Genomic DNA, 20,748 nt, shown 5'->3' with positions numbered 1-20,748 from the left:
ATGTCATTGCCCGGGTTTTCCCTTTTATGGGCTGATAGAAAGCTCCAAGCGGAAAGGCCCAAATACTTCGTCATATGAAAAATATATGACGAAGTTGGTGGATTATATTTTGGCCCAGCCCAGAAATAATCAATCGATTATTAATTGCCGAAACCGCAGTTTCTGGTTCATCTTTTCCCTCTCCAAAGCCCCATTTAAACCCTACTTCTTTGTTACCTAATCACCCATTTTCTTTTTCTTTTTATTTTATTTATTTCATGCTTCTTTCTTTTTTCCTTCCGATTCAAATGATCACCTCTGCAATATCTTCATCGACAGCAGTCAGCCCTGCAAATTGGTACGGTCAGCACAAAGTATCATTTTCAGCTGGATCTTCGTTCAAGTTGAAGGTACTGGTTATTATTTATTTATTTTGTTTTCTTTTGATTTTAAAAATGGGTATTGGCAGTGTGTGTCGAATTGGATCATGAATACTCTGATCTTCAAATAGTCGGGTTTCGCCTGTTCCGGTTGGTGTCAAGTGTACGCGACACATTTTTGCATTGTTTTTTTTTTCCTGTTTGATTAGTTGATTAAACACACTCGGAGAACATGATCTGTGACGAGCGGCAAATTTTTTTCTCTCTCGAAAATATAGGTTTAAAAATTGAAACCTTTTTCATCTTAAGTGGGGCTTGCCTGGATCCTGCTGTGATTAGATGAATATAAGAATATGGGTGGCCCAGGCATAGACGAGTTGACTTGTGGTGACGTGAATTGATATTTTGTGATGTTGCGTGACGATTATTGTGTGGATCGAATTCTTCGCTGAAATATGATGAGGTATGCTCTGAGTGTTGTATCCACCAGAGCACATTCCTCGATTGACCTTCTCGTCTAGATCAAATGACCTCTAACTCGTACAGCGGATCACCATGGTAAACCTTTTGTCTGACAAAAAATATAAAAATATGGGTGCTTAAAAACTTATGTTGCCTACGTTCTAAGTTCTAACCCCGTTTTTCTACTATCATACACGGTATCTGTACTTGAGATTCTGAGACATGGAGAACACAAAAAATGGTGCCCTCAAAGCTAGATATCATATATTTTTTCATCTATGTAAATACAATAGTGTATGTAACATGAATTTTAGAATTAAAATATAGAATTCAAAACAATATGTCATAAGCAAATACTAATAAAACAAGACGATGCAAACAAAATATAAAATTTATGTTGCGAACCAGTACATAGTCACTTAAATTAAGTATCTTCCTTTAGTTTTTTCTTCTCCAAGCAATTGTTTTCTTATAGGAGGCATGTGTGCTAAAACCCTAAATGTTAATCTGCACAAACAATTCATATATTATTAAAATAGTTCTAACTTTTAAATGCAGAAAAAAAATCACCAAAATCACAACACATGTAAATATCATCCTGCTAAATTAAAATCAACTAAAAAATTCAGGCAATATTTCTTGGAATTCAAAATATTTTCTGCAAACATTCAAAGTAGGGAAGAAATATCCGATTTTAGTTTTGAGAATTTGAAAAAACAAACTCTGAATATGCTTGTTCCGTGGAAAGAGAAGATTTTTTTTACTCAAATTACTTTCTTTTCTCTCGCCCCTCTGGAGTATTTGAATGACCTTTGTCCTCTGGTTTTGTTCAACGTGTGAAAGAAAGTTGAATTTGTCGATTTTGTTGAATCAACGTGTTTAAGAAATTAAAAGTGAACTTTATCATTCATAGGTCATTACCATTATTCATGGGCTGACTGGATGGGATCATGAGCATAACATATAATTAATTATTTTTAAGATTTTGGTGCCCAAAATTTGTAGGCTTGAGGCCCTTGCCTGCATTGTAGGTGGGCTTGATCATAGTGGTAGTTTTCCCAGAAATTTTATTAGCTTCTTATCTTTGTGTATTATGCATTCCAACTTCCAATATAATGTTTTGGCTATGTTAAACCTTTTTCTAAAAGAAAAGATGTAAAAAATTGTGGATGTTTTAATGGAGAAGGATTTTCAAAATGCCAGAGGAGATATGGCTTTTGGGTACGCGTCTTAGTTTGTTTCATTAAAAAATTAAAAGATCTTTATTACAACTGCATCCAAACATTAAAATTGACGTTGCACTTCAAAAACAAAAAGCACTTGAAAAAGTTGAGCTCACTAAAGAAAAAGCAGTTAATGATTTCTGCGTCGAAACTGATCCACTGTAGCATGAAGAAAACAGATACCCATCCTTGAAATGTTGATATTTGTTTACGGAAACATGGTGGAGAAAATAAGAGAAACGCTTTCACTTTGTACTTATATGAATTTTCCTTTTTTTCCTCTCGAAAAGAGAAATGGGACTAGTGAATAGATTCTGGAATATGTTAATGGCGTATATTCATAATGTTGGGAGTAATATCATTAATTTGAAAGCTGGAGAAGATGAGCAGTTCTGTTGCACGCTTTTGAAAGTAATTTTAAATGGTTGATTCTTTTTTTAGTTCACTCATTGTAAAATCAAAATTTATCGGAAAATATGCGACCATCTTACCATGCACTTTATTCTTTGCTTATTAATTGTAGGACCTAGCACCGAGCTTTTTATCATCGTCCTCTCACGTTCTAGGATGTTGTTTGGCGCACCCTGTGATGACCACAGCTGAAAGTACCAATGAATCTAATGTCTGGTCTCATTTATCGAAGAATATAGACTTCCCGGATTACTTAGATCCCGTGGCATCCTATCGAACAACATCAAAGAAGGAAAAGGATCCACGAAAACTTAGCAGTATGGCATCTCAGTTCAAGGAGCTCGACCGTCATTTGGTTATTCAATATCCAATTATTACCGAGTCTGCAATGAAGGCGATATTGGAGAACAACACTTTGGTTTTCATCGTGGACAAACGTGCTGACAAGAATGATGTCAAAGATGCTGTTAGGATTATGTTTCAGATCAAGGCCGAGAAGGTAAATACCTTGAACTTGCCCAATGGCGCGAAGAAAGCCTACGTCAAGCTCGGGCCAGGTTATAACGCCATTGATGTTGCAAAGAAGATTAGAATTTTGTGAATACATGCCTGATTTTTCCTACTTTAGAATCTTGTGAATACATGCCTGATTTTTCCTACATGTAGGCTCAAATATGCTGTTGGAGTTAGGAAGGCTTTTCATTGTTTTCGCTAGGAATTTAAACACCTGTCGCTAAAATATTTGGTTGGTAACATATACTAATCTTAAATATGTAGTTTGTAAAGATAAATGATCTCTCTTTATTTGCAACATCTTGATGCAAATAAAGCCAAATATAACTGTTTCATGAGATGATAAGCATCAAACAGGCGATATTTCAATTCTCTTCCTTAGTTTTCTTCTTTGGGGTATAGGTTCTGATGATACCGAACACAAAGATTAAATCAAAATTTACAACTGGAGAATTGCACACTGATATTTGAGTGAATTTTGGATTCTTGGCCTCTTTAGGGCAATACATGAAGCAGACGACATTTGGTTGCCACGGAAACCTTTTATAAAACATAGAATCTCAATCGAGTTAATTTCAATAAACACAACACTCTCTAGTTTAGCAAAAACAGTTAGAATGCAACACAGTGTGAAAGAGCCATGTCAATACATTTGGAAAAGTCTTTGCAAATACATCTTCAGTCCAACTCCGAGCATCATTTAATCGAGTACGTAGATTCTCGAGGCAACATCTTGAACCAACCAATCAAATCCTTCAAACAGTCCTTCCCCAGTATATGCACTACATCCCACAATTCTCCAATGTCTGGTTTTGTCCATTGCTTCCAAGTTGAGCACCTGAATGAAGGATATGTAGACTTAAACTAAATTTTATTTCATGCAGAAACTTAAAGAATTTCATATAGTGAAGTAAAAAATTTGTTTCCATCGTGCCAGAGAGAAAACTATGCGAGTTGAATAAAAGGTCATTAGCAACAAGAGCAGTATTGGGCAATAAAATATATAATCCATTATTTTATTTGTCGCATGAGGGCATTAAAGCAAGACTACACTTCACAAAAGAGTTGAGTTTCATCGAGACATTTCACAAGAAAAGTAGCACAATCTGTTTCATGTATGCAATAAACAAATCAACATTTCAAACAAATAAATAAATAATATACAATGAACTTAAATTTCAATACATCATCTCACTACCTTAGCTATCTCATCTGGTGACAGAGAACCTTGTATATCCTGCTTATTAGCAAAAATCAACAATGATGCTCCTGATAGCCTCTGCAAATAACAGAAAATCAGGTGTTGAAGACAAGAAGCGGTGGAAAGGGCGAAAGATTAAAATGCACTATCAAGGGAGCTCTATCTTTAATTTTTAGACGCCGTTCTTCTCCATAGGATGTGAAACCTATTAACCAAACATCATAAATAAACTGTGTATTGCATCAGCATTCAAGGATGTTTTTGATGAAAAAACACAATCGTAAGAAATGATGCAATCCAAAATATTTGCTGATTTGCATGGTTCAGTACATAAGCCATGATATTTCATGCAAATCGCTGTCACGTGCCAAAGGTAGCTATCTATCAACTCAAGCAGGCCTGCTATTGCATCCTTATAACATATTTACAATAGTTGTGCATCACTAGGAAGGCAACATGCGGCAATAGCTGTAATCCAACATCAGCAATACCAAAGTGCCATCAAGAATACCATAGTAGAAAAAATATCTCATTTTTTGGCTGCATATTTGAAGAAAATGCCAATTTCCATAACTTTATGGACTTCAGCTACAAAAACAAGGGTGAAAACTAAAAAATGCAGGAACCAACCAAAATATAAAACTCAATATATCATCAGGACTAAAAGCCATCAAGTGATGGGATAAACAATGCACAGGATAGAGAGAACATACCTCTTCTTTCAAAAGATTATCCAACTCATATTTGCAATCATTCAGCCTTCTAATATCTGAACTATCAACCACCCAAATCAACCCATCAGTTTGCTCGAAATAGTTCCTCCAATAGGACCTAATGGTTTTCTGCCCACCTACATCCCATATATTTAAAGTGTACCTACAATTAACACCACGTTTGTCCATAAGCATATTAAATTTTAATCACACACTAAACCTTACCGTTTTCCTGGGAAACTAGCATCAAATGTAAGCAAAAATCAAAAGAATTGCAATCAATCTAACATAAATTTTCAACAATTAACAGCTTACAATAAGAACATACTTCTGGTAATTGATGGTTTTGATGTTGAAGCCGAGTGTTGGGTTGATAACACTGGTGTCTTCGCCGTTGATTTTCAAAACTATTGTTGTCTTTCCCGAATTGTCAAGACCCCTTCAGCAAGTGAACAAAACACAGAAACAAATAATCGGCATTAAGATCAAAAGATTAATAAAATAAACCTACAATTCCCGAATAACAGATAAAAAAATGAAAAACGAGGAGTAGGTTCAGAATTCATACACCATGAGAACGCGCATCTCCTTTTCTTTGCGCTTGATTTTGCGGATGATGCTGAGTAGACCCATTATTGCCTATCAAGTTGGTGAAGTAACACTGAGCGGGACTCTGAATCTGAGCCACGTGCAAAACTAAAGGATCCAAGATATTTATAATTAGGTCACAAAATGAATTCAGAGTAGGACCAACACAAATCAGCCCAATCAATGGGCAGGTCGAGTAATTGCATTTCTTTTCGCCATCTTCACAACCCCACCCCCCGCACAACTGGCCTACGCCTAATTGACCATAAAATTACATGCAGTAGAAGCACATGGTCAAATTTATATGATCCCAGGTTTCGCATACAAGCATTTAATCAAACAGTTGTTACCTTCAAACCCGTCACTCATGACCATAGGAACTAAACAGAAATGCAACATGACTAGTTCCTAAAGAACACAAACAAATCAGAAAAAATTGGCGAACACAACAACAGAATTTACAAACTCAGAGCTATCCGCATTGAAGCATGATAAGAATGATAGAAAAGTTTATGACTTTTACCGGAAAATTGCTTAATCAATGAACAAGCAAGCTGATCTCTCAGTCCCGAGAAATTACTCCGATACGAGGGGTCAAGGGCTGCTGATATTGTCTGAATCTTGCAGCCTCATATGGGTCGGATCTTTATTTAGCTGGGTCGTAAAGCATGATTGTCAAATTGGGCTTTTCTAATCATTTGGGTACCGGGCGTGAATTTGATCTGATTTTGTGTAGTTATTTTGGAACGACAGAGTCAAGTTTTATAAATTATTAATTATTATACTATGTCATATTTAATTAGTTATTTTTGGTGAGAAATTGCCGTGCATCCGACGTGACATTGATGTGATATTTGTCACCTAAACATTCCCATAAAAAATGATTAGTTTACAAAAAAATATCAATTTTTACAATACTACACAACATAGTTATAGATACGTAAACATAGCGAGGGAGAAAAACAATTTAGCCCAATCAATTCAGATTCAAATGGACTTTTTTTTTTGTGTGTGAATGCTTAATTCTGTCGGGAGAGAAAAATTTGGTGTGCAAGTAAGAAATGAGTGTGTCTAAAATTTAGGGACTATCTGATATTTATAAAGTTGAAATAATTTACTTTGTACAACAAGAACTCTAGCAATACAAGTCTTGCATATGGAAATAACTCTGGTAGAGTAAGTTTCTTAAAATACATATTCGCGCCGATTTTACTTTATTTTTTGTAATTTATAAATTTCATTATATTCTATCCCAATTTCATTGGGATTTTTCTTTTCTTACCGACCGCAAGAGTGACTGGAACTCGAGTAAGTTTACTTTCCATTCGGTTGATTGGATTCCAGTTGAGCCTTTACTCGGGCCCTGTTGCCTTAGCCTTAGGCCCATAATCTTACCAAACAGGTTGGGTATCCGATGACTCTAGTCGGGCATACTATGACAGGGTCAGATAAAATTTATGGATCTGATAGAAAAAAAGATATCGATATATTGATAGTTGATCATGAAAGATATACATAAAATAATGAAAATTAATTTGAATTTTTTTATTTAACGTAAGTAAGGTGGTTTGAAAATTAAGATTGTTCTAATTTCACGTTGAGAAAATGCAAACGAGAGATTACATGATATTGTCAATTAATTAATACTAATGGCCTTTTTCAATTAAAATTTTGTCTAAAATTAAAATGGTTTTGTATAATAATTTTATATGTTATGGATGATACTATCATTTTAAATTTCAAAAATTAGATATGGATAACAAAATTTATCAGGATATGTTAGATATAGAATACGTTATTATTAATTTTTTATTGAATAAAATGTAATTTGTTGTCATTTGAGAATAAGATTGTTTCTAATTTATCAAAAACACACAGTGACATCAAATTAGTTATTCTATGCATTGATATTTTTTTCTATAACTTAAATTTCAATTTTATTTTTTCAAAAATAAAAGTCCAACCATCTAAAATTTAATTTGTATAGCATCATTTCGTGTATTAGAATAAGGAAAAAATTTATGTGAGACGGTCTCACGGGTCGCATTTTGTGCGACAGCCCATGAAAAAGTATTACTTTTTATGCTAAGAGTATTACTTTTTTTGTGAATATCGGTAGGGTTGACCGTTTCACAGATAAAGATTCGTGAGACCGTCTCATAAAAAATCTACTCTCATATAAGAGGGTGATTGTCTCACAATCCACATTTATCATTTGTTTTTCTCACTAATCGACAGACCCAATTTAATCTCTACTGATTTAAGAAAAAAAAAATTTGTTAAAATGGAATAGAATTCTACAAACATCAGAAACCCATTCACTTCATAAATGTACGGAATCATATAGCTAGTTATCATCATAACCCACTTCAACAATACAGTCCTCCTCCCCACGGCCGGCCGTACTTATGACGTCACTCTCCGGGAGTCCGATGTCACGAACCAACGGCGAGCCGCCACCATCCGTATCCACGTCTTTGGTAGCGACGTGGACACAAGAACACTGCTCTAATGAGGAGAAGAATGCAACCGAGACTCCGCTCAGCAACCATGTTGCCATCCTTTTCAAGGCCTTGCAACTGGTGGTCGACGATGGTCTAGCGCTGGCGGAAACCGGTTCGGTTGATGGATCTTTGAAATGGCAGCAATACTTCATCATGCGCTTTATTAACAATTAATTAGAATAATTGAGTGAAACAATACATAAGAAAATAATAATTCTTAATTTCTTATTGTAAGACATCCCTTGCCCGTAAAATAATCTACGAATCCGAGGTTCTGTATAAAGATGATTCTATAATGTGTATGATAATCTTTCTAACATTCTCGATGTAACACTGATGTAGCTAAAAATTGTGATTATTCGGATTACTATGTAGGTTACGTAAACGAATTCATATAATAGTTGAAGGATATTCTAGCTAGTTCGTAAACGGGTTCAAGTAGCTTGTGGAGAGAAATCTTTGTGGGTTATCACCTGTGTCACAAACAAACGTCAGAGGCGTCGGTGTTTGCTCGGCGTAGACATTCCAACGCTCAAGTCAGAAAAAAATTTAAAGATGTTAATTGAGAGCTTAAAATTTTAAGCATAAAATTATCTCCTCATGAATAATCAAAATCCTCTCTTATTTATAGTTTTTTTTGGAGTGTATAGCGGGCTTGGGTCTTTATAATTAATTTGAGTCTCAATAATGAATTGAATAATTAAATTGGGTCATTACCCATCAAACACTAAATAAAATTTATGAGAGCTACCATCTAATTATATTTTTAATCATTTATTAGATCTAATTAACTACAAAATAATGTTTTTTTTTCTGAGTGTTGGGTTTGGGCCCAACTCTTACCAAGCCCAAAAACCCAAAGCCCATTACAATAGCCCTTTTTGTCACATCTGGGCTGTAGGGCTTAATAGCCTCTCTTCCCTTCTTTATAACAGAGGGCCGCCTAACGTTTCTTTAGGGATTCAGCTTGTGCAGCCGACTTGAGAGGAGCGTAGCGTGAATTCTTTCTTAGAAAAGGCAGTAGCTTGAATTGTGCGCTGTACGTTCCATTCTTCTTCGGTGTGCAGTGTTCTTTACTTTGTGTATGTGAGCCATTCTCTTCTCTCTTTCCTCTATACCCCTAAAGCGATATACGAGAGAGTGTGGTGAGATTGGTAGCTGCTGTCTTCTTCCTTGTGCTGTCTTGATCAGTGTCGTTTCTCGCCTTGATTGAGTTTGCCTACTGTGTGTGTTGAGCTGTGTGCTTAGGGGCTATTTGCTTAGGGAGAAGTTGGTTATAAGTAACCGGGGTTTTGATCGGGAAACATTTGTGGTCTTCGTCTTGGTTTACTGTGTATTTGGAGAGGCCAAAATCAGTTCGTCTGAGCCCATTTTATCCTAACATATCATATTGTATTCTTTATTGTCTGTGGCTGAAAGTTGCAGGTTGTCCAGCAAAATTCAGAAGATACGGCATCACCGATGGGCACCTTACAGTGGTATCAGAGCCATTGGTTGCTGTCCGCCGCCGCCGTCGCCATCGGTTTGTCGGAATCTGAAACTCTTACTTAGGGTTTCGCTCTGGTATATTGGTTGGAACCTCTTTTACTGCTTTAGTAGCGTAACCGCTTGCCGCGGATTTATGTGCTGGGATTTGCTGCTGGTAGAACGCTAGGTCTTATATGCTTGTTCTTTACTGTTGTGTTTTCATTTCCATGGCTAAAAGATGATTCCGCTGTGTTCGTTTTTATCTTGTGTGATTTACATTTTTTTGTGTGAAAATTTGTTGTTTTTTGATAAACTGTTGAGATTTTTTGAAAATGGCTATGACTGGATATCATCTCGAACCTTTTAACGGAAAAACATATTTTTCAATATGGCAGCAGAAAATGAAAGGTATTTTGGTACAACAAAGAGTTTTCAAAGCGATGGACTGGTCATATTCTGCTGCTGAAACTCCTGAAAAAAGAGCTGAAATGGATGAGTTTGCTTATTCGTCTATAATTTTGAACTTGTCTGACTCTATGTTAAGAAAAGTTGGTAAACTAAAATCGGCTAAGGAACTTTGGGAAAAATTAGAAGAACTTTATACTGAAACTTCGTTGCCCAGTAAATTGTTTTTGCTTGAGAAATTTTTCCCGTTCAAACTTGATTTAAACAAGGACATTGATGAAAATCTTGATGTGTTTACCAAATTAGTTCAAGATATTAAGCAAACAGGAGATAAGAATATTGATGATTACACCCCTATTGTTCTTTTAAATGCCATACATGATTCTTACAGTGATGTTAAATCTGCTATTAAGTATGGTAGAGATCAGGTAAGTTTAGAAACTGTTGTGAACGGCTTGAAAAGCAAAGAGATAGATTTAAAAACCAATAAGGGTGGTAATAATTCTGGTGAGGTTATGTTTGTTAGAGGAATGTCTCAACATAGATTTCAGAATCAAAAACCTTCAAACAACCACAACCAATCTTTTGTTAAAAATAGAGGTAAGAGTAAGGCGAGATCCAAGTCAAGACCCAAGAATAGAAAATGCTATAATTGTGGTGAAACTGGTCATTACATTAAAGAGTGTTCTAGGCCTAAGCAAAACCAAAACCAAAACTTTAAAATCAGCATGATGACCATGCAAATATGGCTTCTGGTAGTGAAAACATGGGTGATATTTTTATGGTGACTGAGGTATGTGATGTGTCTGTGGTGAATTTTGTGCATTCAAGTTCTTTGTGTGAGAATGAATGGCTAGTTGATTCTGCGTGCACTTTCCACATGTCCCCATTTAAAAATCTGTTTTTTAGTTATAAAGAAGTGAATCATGAGTCTGTTTCAATGGCAAATGAAAAATTGTGTCAGTTGCTGGTCTTGGTGATGTATCACTGAAATTTGATTCTGGTTATGTGTTAACTTTGAAAGATGTGAGGCATGTTCCCGATTTATGTCATAATTTGATTTCATGTGCTGCATTGGAAGATGATGGTTTCCAAGGTAGATGGGGAAATGAGGTTATGAAAATTATGAAAGGGTCTTTAGTGGTTTTTAAAGATGTCAAAAAGAAAAACTTGTATGTTTGTCATGCTGCATCTGAACATTGTGTGCAAAATTCTGTGAATGTTGTCTTAAGTGACAAAACTGATTTGTGGCACAAAAGATTAGGTCACATGAGTTCTAAAGGTCTTGAAATTTTGCACAAAGATGGTTATTTTGGTAGTGATAAATTGTCTTGTATGCCATTTTTTGATTCTTGTGTTCTGGGTAAACAGTCCAGAGTTAAGTTTCCAAATTCCCCTATTCCCAAACACTATGTCACTTATGAAATACTTGAGTATTTGCATGCTGATGTGTGGGGTCCTGCTAGTGTGCCAACGCATGGTGGAATTCAGTATTTTCTATCTGTTATTGATGATTTTTCAAGAAAAGTTTGGGTGTTCTTAATGAAAAACAAATCTGATGTGTTTGAGAAGTTTAAAAACTGGAAAAACTTGATTGAAAATCAAACAGGTAAGAAAATTAAAATTCTAAGAACTGATAATGGTCTTGAATTTTGTAATCGATTGTTTGACAATTTGTGTGCTGAATCTGGTATTCAAAGACATAGGACAATCCCTTATACGCCTCAACAAAATGGTGTAGCTGAGCGTATGAATAGAACTTTAATTGAAAGGGTGAGGTGTATGCTTGCAAGTTCTGGTCTTTCAAAAAAGTTCTGGGGTGAAGCTGTTTGTACTGCTGCTTATTTGATAAATAGTTCTCCTTCTGTGCCTTTGGATGGTAAGTGTCCAGAATCTGTGTGGTCTAGTACGCAAATTAATTTTTCAAACTTGAAAGTTTTTGGTTGTTCTGATTTTGTGCATCAGAAAAATGACAAACTTGAACCTAGGTCTTTGAAATGTGTTTTTCTTGGTTATCCTGATGGGGTTAAGGGTTATAGATTATGGGTAAGGGACCAACCTGGTTTTAAAGTGTTAATCAGTAGGGATATTGTTTTCAATGAGTTTGAATTTCCCTATTTATCTGTTCCTTTACCTACTCCTGAACCTGCCACTGCTCCAAACAAGGTGGAGCATTTACTTGGTCCAAGTCATGATTCTGAAAATGTGCAGAATGCTCCTGATGTGAATGATGTACCTGAAAATCTGTCTGAAACTGTTTTGATAATCAAGTTGATGCTGATGTGCATGGAGAAATTGCTGAAAATATTCCTGAAACTGATCTTAGTGATTTGAATGATTATCAATTGGCTAGGGATAGATCTAAAAGAAATATTAGGCAGCCACAACATTTTGATGATTTTCATATGACTTCTCATGCATTTAGTGTGTTTGAGTCAATTGATAATGTTGAACCAAAGTCATATGAAGAAGCTTTAAAATCTGAAAACTCTGTGCAATGGTTAAATGCGATGAATGAAGAAATTAACTCACTGCATGTTAACAACACTTGGATTCTTGTACCTAAACTTGAAAATTGTTCTGTTGTGGACTGTAAATGGTTATTTAAGGTCAAGAATGAATGTGAATCTGTTAGATTTAAAGCTAGGTTAGTGGCTAAGGGCTTTACTCAAAAGGAAGGGATAGATTATACTGAAATATTTGCTCATGTCGTAAAGTTTACTACTGTGAGAATTATGCTTGGTCTTGTTGCTCAGTTTGATTGGGAGTTAAAACAATTAGATGTTAAAATTGCTTTTTTACATGGTGAACTTGATGAAAATTTTTTTATGAGGCAACATGATGGTTTTGTTGACTCTAAGTATCCTGATCATGTGTGTTTGCTAAAGAAATCTTTGTATGGATTGAAGAAATCTCCTAGGCAATGGAACAAAAAGTTTGATGAATGCATGCTCTCTATCGATTTTACTAGAAGTAATTATGATCATTGCTTGTATTTCAAACACAATGCTAAAGTTCATGTTTTCTTGCTTATCTATGTGGATGATATGCTATTGATTAGTCCTTGTGTGAAAACTATTGATCATGTCAAAAATTGCTTGAGTGCTAAATTTGATATGAAATTCCTAGGAGATGCTAAACGTATTCTTGGCATGAACATTTATAGGGATAGAAAAAGTTCTGTCATTTTGTTGAATCAGGATACATATGTTAAGAAAATTTTGAGTAAATTTTCCATGTCGAATGCAAAACCAGTCAACGTACCTTTAGCTGGTCATTTTTTTCTAAGTAAAGAGCAATCCCCTAAAACTGATTTTGATGTTAAAAACATGAAGAATGTGCCATATTCAAATGCTATAGGTTCTGTCATGTACTTAATGGTTAGCACGAGGCCTGATATTGCATATTCTGTGAGTTGTTTGAGTCGGTATATGTCTAATCCTGGTGTTTACCATTGGCTAGCTGTCAAATGGCTTTTGAGATATCTGAATGGTTCTGTAAAGCATGGTTTAAAATTTTCAAAATCTGATGTTGGTGTTAAATTGGTTGGATATGTGGATTCTAATTATGCAAATGATAGAGACAATAGAAAATCAACAACTTCTTATGTGTTTACATTGTGTGGTGCTTGTATTAGCTGGAAATCTCAATTACAACACATTGTTGCTCTGTCAACCACTGAATCTGAGTATGTTGCTGTCACTGAAGCTTTAAAAGAAGCTATTTGGTTGAAAGGTCTTATTTCTGAAATTGGTTTTCTTGAAGGTGAAGTTGTAGTATTTTCTGATAGCCAGTCTGGTATACAACTGTGTAAGAATCCTGTTTTTCATGATAGAACTAAACATATTGATGTTAGATTCCACTGCATTCGTGATGTGGTTGCAAAAGGCATAGTCTATCTTGAAAAAATTCCTTCTCAATTCAATCCTGCTGATATGGGAACTAAGTGTTTGTCTGTTGAAAAATTCAGATCTTGTTTAAAAATTTTAAATTTTGATACTTCTGACTGATGTGTTCGGTTTATGTTCTTTTATGTAACTTACTTGGTGTTTGCTATAAATTGATACTTGTACTAACTTTGTGTTTTCAGCAAGTGGGGCAATGATGATGACTGTAGGTGACTTTCCTGTCCAGTGAACCAGCGTTGGGCCGAAAGGTGGAGAAATGTTGGGTTTTGGCCCAACTCTTACCAAGCCCAAAAACCCAAAGCCCATTACAATAGCCCTTTTTTGTCACATCTGGGCTGTAGGGCTTAATAGCCTCTCTTCCATTCTTTATAACAGAGGGCCGCCTAACGTTTCTTTAGGGATTCAGCTTGTGCAGCCGACTTGAGTGGAGCGTAGCGTGAGTTCTTTCTGAGAAAAGGCAGTAGCTTGAATTGTGCGATGTACGTTCCATTCTTCTTCGGTGTGCAGTGTTCTTTACTTTGTGTATGTGAGTCATTCTCTTCTCTCTTTCCTCTATACCCCTAAAGCGATATACGAGAGAGTGTGGTTAGATTGGTAGCTGCTGTCTTCTTCCTAGTGCTGTCTCGATCAGTGTCGTTTCTCGCCTTGATTGAGTTTGCCTACTATGTGTGTTGAGCTGTTTGCTTAGGGGCTATTTGCTTAGGGAGAAGTTGGTTATCAGTAACTGGGGTTTTGATCGGGAAACCTTTGTGGTCTTCGCCTTGGTTTACTGTGTATTTGGAGAGGCCAAAATCAGTTCGTCTGAGCCCGTTTTATCCTAACATATCATATTGTATTCTTTATTGTCTGTGGCTGAAAGTTGCAGGTTGTCCAGCAAAATTCAGAAGATACGGCATCACCGATGGGCACCTTACACTGAGAAATAATTTTATATAAAAAAATTGATTAGATGGGGAATATTTTTCAAAATCAATATTAACAAAGATTAGAGAATCAATGGTTCACAAAATAATCAGATATCAGCCATTTGAAAATATAAATTAATTAACTCAAAGTTTTGTCAATAATTTAAGAATGTTCGAAGAGTCGCACAATGATAAAGATGTTGTGTACTATGTAAAAAATTGATAATTATACAACTTAAATTTTTAAAGAATGTAACCAAAACGACTCATTTTGGTAAGCTTAAAAAATTCAGCATCTAGAAGTTCATAGTAAATACTTTATGGATGTCGATTTCAACTTGATTTTATAAAACTATATCTACTACGAATGTATTTTAAATATTAAATCAATTAAACTTCTTTTAGATTATTTTGAAAAATAAAACTTAATAATATATATATATATATCTTTTGAAATATAGTTTTCGCTAAGTAAGAATTTAATGTTTTAAAACTTTTAATAATTTATTAAATAAGTCTAAATACTTGCTATTAACAAGGGATTTCTTAGGGTTTTTGGCGCAAACTCTAACTTATCCAAATTAGCATTGTAATTGAAACTTGAAAGAAAAAAGCATAGTACTTTATGAAGGCACTAGGTAAATCCTAGTCCATTTTCTTTTGATTCGTGGGAGGAATTTGTCAAAATTGGATCTCAAACTCGAGATGTCATAAACTTGAGACTTTGATACCAATGAGTTATAAGTCATTTATATATAACAGATTGAAGAATCAAAATCTGGCTGAGGTCAATCATATATATAATTAATATATATACATCAAGTATTATGCTACCAGATTCTACGAATGCTGTAATCACGGCCTGAAAATTTCCACGAAGAAAAGTATATCGAATATAAAAAATTAAATAAACCCTAATCTGATATTTAAACCAAATATGAAACACACATCTACAAGTATCCAAGGTAATAAATTGGAAAAAAAAAAAAACATTCAGAAGTAGATGTGATTCGGTATGGTATAACGAATTTTTTTTCCTCATAACATATATCGTACCAACATTTTCGGTATTAAAAAAATTATAATGATATCATACCGAAATTCTGGTATGGTTTACCGAGATGTCGATATCGTATCGTTATTATACCGTCTACCTAAAAAAACACTTTAGTTTATAAAATGAAAATGAGGGATACGGTGGTTTTGAATTTTGGGAATACAAATAATTTTAAAAATTGGTCACTTGAGTTTTTAACCATAATTTTTTTTATTTTATTTATAATTTCATTATTTAATAATAATAAATTTTTATTTATAAATATTATTTCGTTGTACCAAATACGAATATTCACTGAAATTTTCAGTATCGTTACCATATCATACCGAAAATGTTCGGTGTGTCAAAAATATCAGTATTTTTGATATAATAAGTTTGGTTTATTGAAAATTTCGATATTTTTCCCAACCCTGTTCAGAAATGACCAGATCCAAGCCCAATAAATTCATTCTAGCCATGCATGTGCTTATATTTAATCGGGCTACGTATATCTTCCTATAAGTTGATTATGTTATTTTTTTCATTTGTGATTGTATATTGTTAAAGTTTAGTCTTACTCCAATAATTTTGATTTTATTTTTGTTTTTGATCCTTTTTCACCGAATTTCTTAAATTCGGATCAATTCATAATTTCCACAAAAGCTATCCCATTTTTGCACAATAAAATCGAATAAAATTACTATTTAATGTTGCGTATGTGAATAAAATTGCTTATGTTTAAATAATTTTTAGGTTTAATTTATTTATTAATTAACAATTAATGTTATATGTTTAGGTGTAAATCAGTATTATGTCACATATGCAATTTTCCCTCCAAAACCCAAAATGCCCAATTTGTTAGTTCACTAGTATATCAACCGTGTGATGTATGGTATTAAAATTAGTAAGTATGAGCGTTTAAATAATTACGTGAAATTAATGATATAATCAGTATATTTAAGATTATATAATATTTTTTTATACTATTTGAGATTATATTTATTTATCATTACACTCAATATACTGATTGAGTGGAACTGTTATTAATAAAAACATATTAAAAAACATATATTATTTGTTTATAAAAATTGAAATAATAAATAAATATTTTTCAAAAATAAAAAAAATTTACTCGATGAAAATTTTGACTAAAAATTGAAATCATTTTTTCAACATTTTTAAAAATATTTATATTAAAGTTATAATAATAATAATAATAATAATAATAATAATATTGATGTATGAACATTTAATATACCAAAAATTTAAGATGTCATTCTTCACTAAAAAATTGAGAAAAATAATATCATATAAATTTTTTTAGTTAATTTAATATTTTAGATAATATGGAAAACTAAATATATAAAAGTAACACAAAATCTAAAACCGTAATCGAAATTAAATGAAATGATAAATCAATACAAACATTTAAGAAAGTGTTATTTACGCTCCACTTTTTTTAAAAATATCTTTAATGTTTCTTTCTTTACTTTAAATTGTGTAATACGTTTTCAAATGATTTTTTAAAAAATATTGATGTAAACATATAATGTCTTTTATAAATTTTTTTATTAAATATAAGAAAATATTAAAATTAATTCATAAAAACTCTTATAAGACCGTCTCATGAGTCAATTTATGAAACAAATATTCTACCCGACCTGAATTATAAAAAATATTGTTCTATGTCAAAATTATTATTATTATTCACTCAAGATATGGGCCGAAAAGTAATTTTTCCAGACAAGGAATCTCATCATTCACGCGATGCTATAAGTCAGTCGCCAAAGAAGGATGATCTTGGAATAACGTTCTCGTGGGAATACTGAGGATTTGCTTCGTTGGAAGACAAAAGAATGCATCAAATTTATGTTCGTTGACATTTGACAACTACGCTTTTCTTTTCAATTAATCAGCTTCATCCATACGATTTGCATGCACACCTTTGGTGGGACTCCATTGTTGCATAATAAATCGAGATCGATGATTTTTTTTTTTTGTATATATATATATGTTAAAACGTTATGATAAATTTTATATATCTTCTCTATAATTCGATTATTCATTTTTTGCTCTATTTCTTGTTCTTCCATGGATTTCAGTGCTTTTCGAATTTGCTATATATCAAAATCTCTCCAGACATTGCATCACGTGACATTTTCGGATTTACATTCATATCTGTTTCTTTGTACTCATCATGAAATAATTAAATTGAAACGTCACTACAACAATAAATTGCTATTGTGACACTTTTTTGTAGATACTTTTAATTAAATGTTGTTATAAATACTTAATAATGACACTTATAAAAATTAATAATGTGTAAAATAAAAAACATATTAGTTATCGTGACATTTTTAATTGATGTCATTTTTTACATGAAGGGAAACAATTATTTTCCCTTATCCAATTTTTATCAAACCCAAATATTCACACCTTTATTTTATCTATTTTTCTCCCCAAAATTTTACACCTTTATTTTATCTATTTTTCTCCCCAAAATTTTACCCTCCTCTCTACGCGGTGCTTGCATCCATTTCGACTCCAAAATCTTCAAATTTTATCTATTTTCCCCAAAAAATTAATAATGTGAAAAAACGTTGTAAAAAACCATTTTTTTGGCTAAAAAAAAACTTATTTAAAAGAGAAAATGAGAAAAGCTGGAGACCCACGCCCAAATCCCCATTATCATTCCCGATTAATGAACAAAAGCTACTTCCTTTGGCTCTCTCCCTCACCACGCCAGCTGCCGCCGAGTGCCACCCAGACCATTTGATCATCTTTGTGTGGATTTCTTTTGTTATGACTCAGCCAAGCCCCACAAATTTTGATTGTTTCTCGCTAGTCTTTGTTGGTGAAGAAGACACTGAATTCTTGTGGGCGAGAAAAATCTTGTTTTATTGAATTTTCTTTATATTTGGGTTTAGGATAAGAAGGAATAAAGCATCCTGCCTAAAACTGGGATACATGGCTGTAAAATAGTCTATGATTTCATTTTCTTGCTGTTTCTTTTGATTGATTATACATGCTCATGTGATTAGGCATGAGTTCTTAATTCACAGGGTTGTCACATGTGGGGAAACTGATAGATTTGATTTTCTGAAAGTTTCAATTGTTATTTGATTCGTTTTTACTTTTTATTTTTACTATTTTTTTTCATTATTTACTGATCAAGCCTGAGTTTGTCTTTTAGAAAATTAAAAGGCCTGGGACGGAAGATAGAATAGAAATAATCTGTTCTTAGGCATACGGCAACGAAATAATTGTTGATCTTCAATAGTTAAGTTTGTGACTGATATTTGTTCTCTTTTCTGAAGTCAATGCCTGAGTTAGAAGAATTTCAGCCTTTTAATGTATTTTTCGTTGCTTTTGCATTTTTCTTCATGACTTTTAATCATCAATTGATATGTTCATTTGTCTTTGTATGGATTTGATCATTTTTTCCTAGTGATCGTTTATGTAGATTACCTTGCAACTCCAAGTCACGGGTGGCTTTGGTGCACATGTTTGATGCTTGTTTTCTGGACTCCTTGATGCTGGAAATCTTTGACCATTGGAATATATGTTTTTTTGTTTGTTTGAATGACAGGGAATCATGGCAAAAATTCGGTGCTATGCCTACTGAAGAAGCAATGGAAAAGTACATTATAATTGTAAGTGAATTATATCCTTCTTGGGCTGCTGGTTCTGCAACAGTGAGAAGAATTATTTTCTGTTTTTTCCGTTTTTACCAAACTATCTGTGCTTACACTATTATTTACCTTTGTTATTGTCTTTATTCCTGGGTGCCATACTGATGGCAGAAGAAAATAGATAAAGAGATCAGTGATGCGCCAAATGCAGGCTCCAGGGGACCGATGGGATCTATTTTTAGCAGTTTTATATACGAGGATGAACCAGGATGCGATTTTTGAGGATTCTGAACTTAACAAATATTTTTGGCAGTTTACATTTTATTGTTTCTGCCGGATGCATTTGGATAAATAATAATTTTTCAGGTTTATCATTTGGTATGATATTCACTAGTTTGAATTAAATTTTAATCTCTTTATTTTGTGTTTCTTTAATTTTATTTCATTCATACGAATATATGAATTTTTATTGCAGGTGACACGAATATTGGATTTTGATTAAGATAAGATGGTTGAAGAATGAAGATGCGTCACAAGTTTGCTTTTGTTTTGCTTTACAAGACTTGATTGTTTGCTAGTTTTTAAACTAAATACATTTGGTACATTGATACATTTGTTGGGGTATAGATGTTTTTCGAGGTAATAAATTTGTCAGTCTTATACATTAATGATTGTAAAATTAATGACAATTATTGATTAGCAATATAATTTCTATTTTACAATTTTGTATTTGTATTTATGTTAATTTGTTATATCCTTGAATATTATATCATTAAAATATTGAAAATCGATGACATTTCATAAGATATGACATTTTTTATATCACACTAGAACATTAAATCATGTACATAAAAAATGTCATTGTAAAACTCATATGGAGACATTTCAAAAAGTCATTATAAACAACTATTATTGACAATTTTCAATGTCCTTGTATACTAGTATAGAAGACATTTGTAAGTACCACTACAGATTATATAATGAGACATTTTAAATTAACATTATAACCTATCATTAGTGACATTTTTTATTGTCACTATAAATAGCATACACAGGCAATATTAGTTGTCATTATAAATGATTTAAATGACATATAAATTTGTCATTATTACTATAATAACAAGGCATGTATAAATGTCTTTAAAACATGAGTTTCCTGACATTTAAAATTGTCATTATATGAATAATTAGTAACACGTATAAAGTTGTCATTAACATCTTATAATGCCATTAAAAAATGTCAGGAAGTTTAAGACGACATTGGTATAGACGACATTTATTTGAGATGTCACTAAAACTTAAATGTCACTAAATATTAAATATGATGACATTATGAATGTCATCATAAGCATTTATTTTTGTCAGTGCGTCAATTTACTATGAAGTGTCCGGGATGCAAGAAACTCTAGAACCGTGAATAA

At 33.2% G+C, this 20,748-nt stretch overlaps 2 protein-coding genes and 1 long non-coding RNA gene across 6 annotated transcripts; 2 read left to right on the top strand and 1 right to left on the bottom strand.

The window, feature by feature from the left end:
• Positions 1 to 153: 153 nt before the first annotated feature.
• Positions 154 to 3,341, top strand: LOC142507067 (large ribosomal subunit protein uL23-like). Its single transcript, XM_075619494.1, has 2 exons — positions 154 to 389; positions 2,568 to 3,341. Exons 1-2 carry the CDS (start codon positions 258 to 260, stop codon positions 3,054 to 3,056), a joined length of 621 nt encoding a protein of 206 aa, XP_075475609.1. The 5' UTR covers positions 154 to 257; the 3' UTR covers positions 3,057 to 3,341.
• Positions 3,342 to 3,537: 196 nt separating this feature from the next.
• On the bottom strand, positions 3,538 to 6,140 carry LOC142507221 (ADP-ribosylation factor-like protein 2). Of its 2 annotated transcripts, none has more exons than XM_075619497.1 (6): positions 5,994 to 6,140; positions 5,451 to 5,561; positions 5,211 to 5,321; positions 4,883 to 5,045; positions 4,167 to 4,247; positions 3,538 to 3,806 (listed from the first exon to the last, which is right to left on the bottom strand). In XM_075619497.1, exons 2-6 carry the CDS (start codon positions 5,513 to 5,515, stop codon positions 3,669 to 3,671), a joined length of 558 nt encoding a protein of 185 aa, XP_075475612.1. In that variant the 5' UTR covers positions 5,516 to 5,561; positions 5,994 to 6,140; the 3' UTR covers positions 3,538 to 3,668. The 2 variants fall into 2 exon arrangements, with proteins under 2 accessions (XP_075475612.1, XP_075475615.1); XM_075619500.1 differs by having other exon boundaries at positions 5,451 to 5,578; positions 5,994 to 6,134.
• A 12,197-nt stretch (positions 6,141 to 18,337) lies between these two features.
• On the top strand, positions 18,338 to 19,939 carry LOC142515893 (uncharacterized). Of its 3 annotated transcripts, XR_012811723.1 has the most exons (3): positions 18,350 to 19,348; positions 19,499 to 19,705; positions 19,803 to 19,939. It is a non-coding gene; the product is annotated as an uncharacterized LOC142515893 (long non-coding RNA). The 3 variants fall into 3 exon arrangements; XR_012811729.1 differs by having other exon boundaries at positions 18,338 to 19,348; positions 19,502 to 19,939; XR_012811717.1 differs by having other exon boundaries at positions 18,338 to 19,348; positions 19,499 to 19,939.
• The last annotated feature ends 809 nt before the right edge of the window (positions 19,940 to 20,748 follow it).

The sequence above is a fragment of the Primulina tabacum genome, chromosome 1 (assembly GCF_025594145.1).
Source record: "Primulina tabacum isolate GXHZ01 chromosome 1, ASM2559414v2, whole genome shotgun sequence".
Taxonomy (NCBI): Eukaryota; Viridiplantae; Streptophyta; class Magnoliopsida; order Lamiales; family Gesneriaceae; genus Primulina; species Primulina tabacum.
The sequence above is the reverse complement of the archived record's forward strand: the minus strand, read 5'-3'. Positions and strand labels throughout refer to the sequence as shown.

Excerpts from the sequence above, each read along its gene's own strand:
- LOC142507067 (XM_075619494.1), top strand. The coding sequence starts at position 258 with ATGCTTCTTTCTTTTTTCCTTCCGATTCAAATGATCACCTCTGCAATA. Across the intron at positions 390-2,567 it reads GATCTTCGTTCAAGTTGAAG|GACCTAGCACCGAGCTTTTT; the intron begins GTACTGGTTATT and ends TATTAATTGTAG.
- LOC142507221 (XM_075619497.1), bottom strand. The coding sequence starts at position 5,515 with ATGGGTCTACTCAGCATCATCCGCAAAATCAAGCGCAAAGAAAAGGAG. Across the intron at positions 5,046-5,210 it reads AAAACCATCAATTACCAGAA|GTACACTTTAAATATATGGG; the intron begins GTATGTTCTTAT and ends TGTTAATTGTAG. Across the intron at positions 4,248-4,882 it reads ATAATCTTTTGAAAGAAGAG|AGGCTATCAGGAGCATCATT; the intron begins GTATGTTCTCTC and ends TGTTATTTGCAG.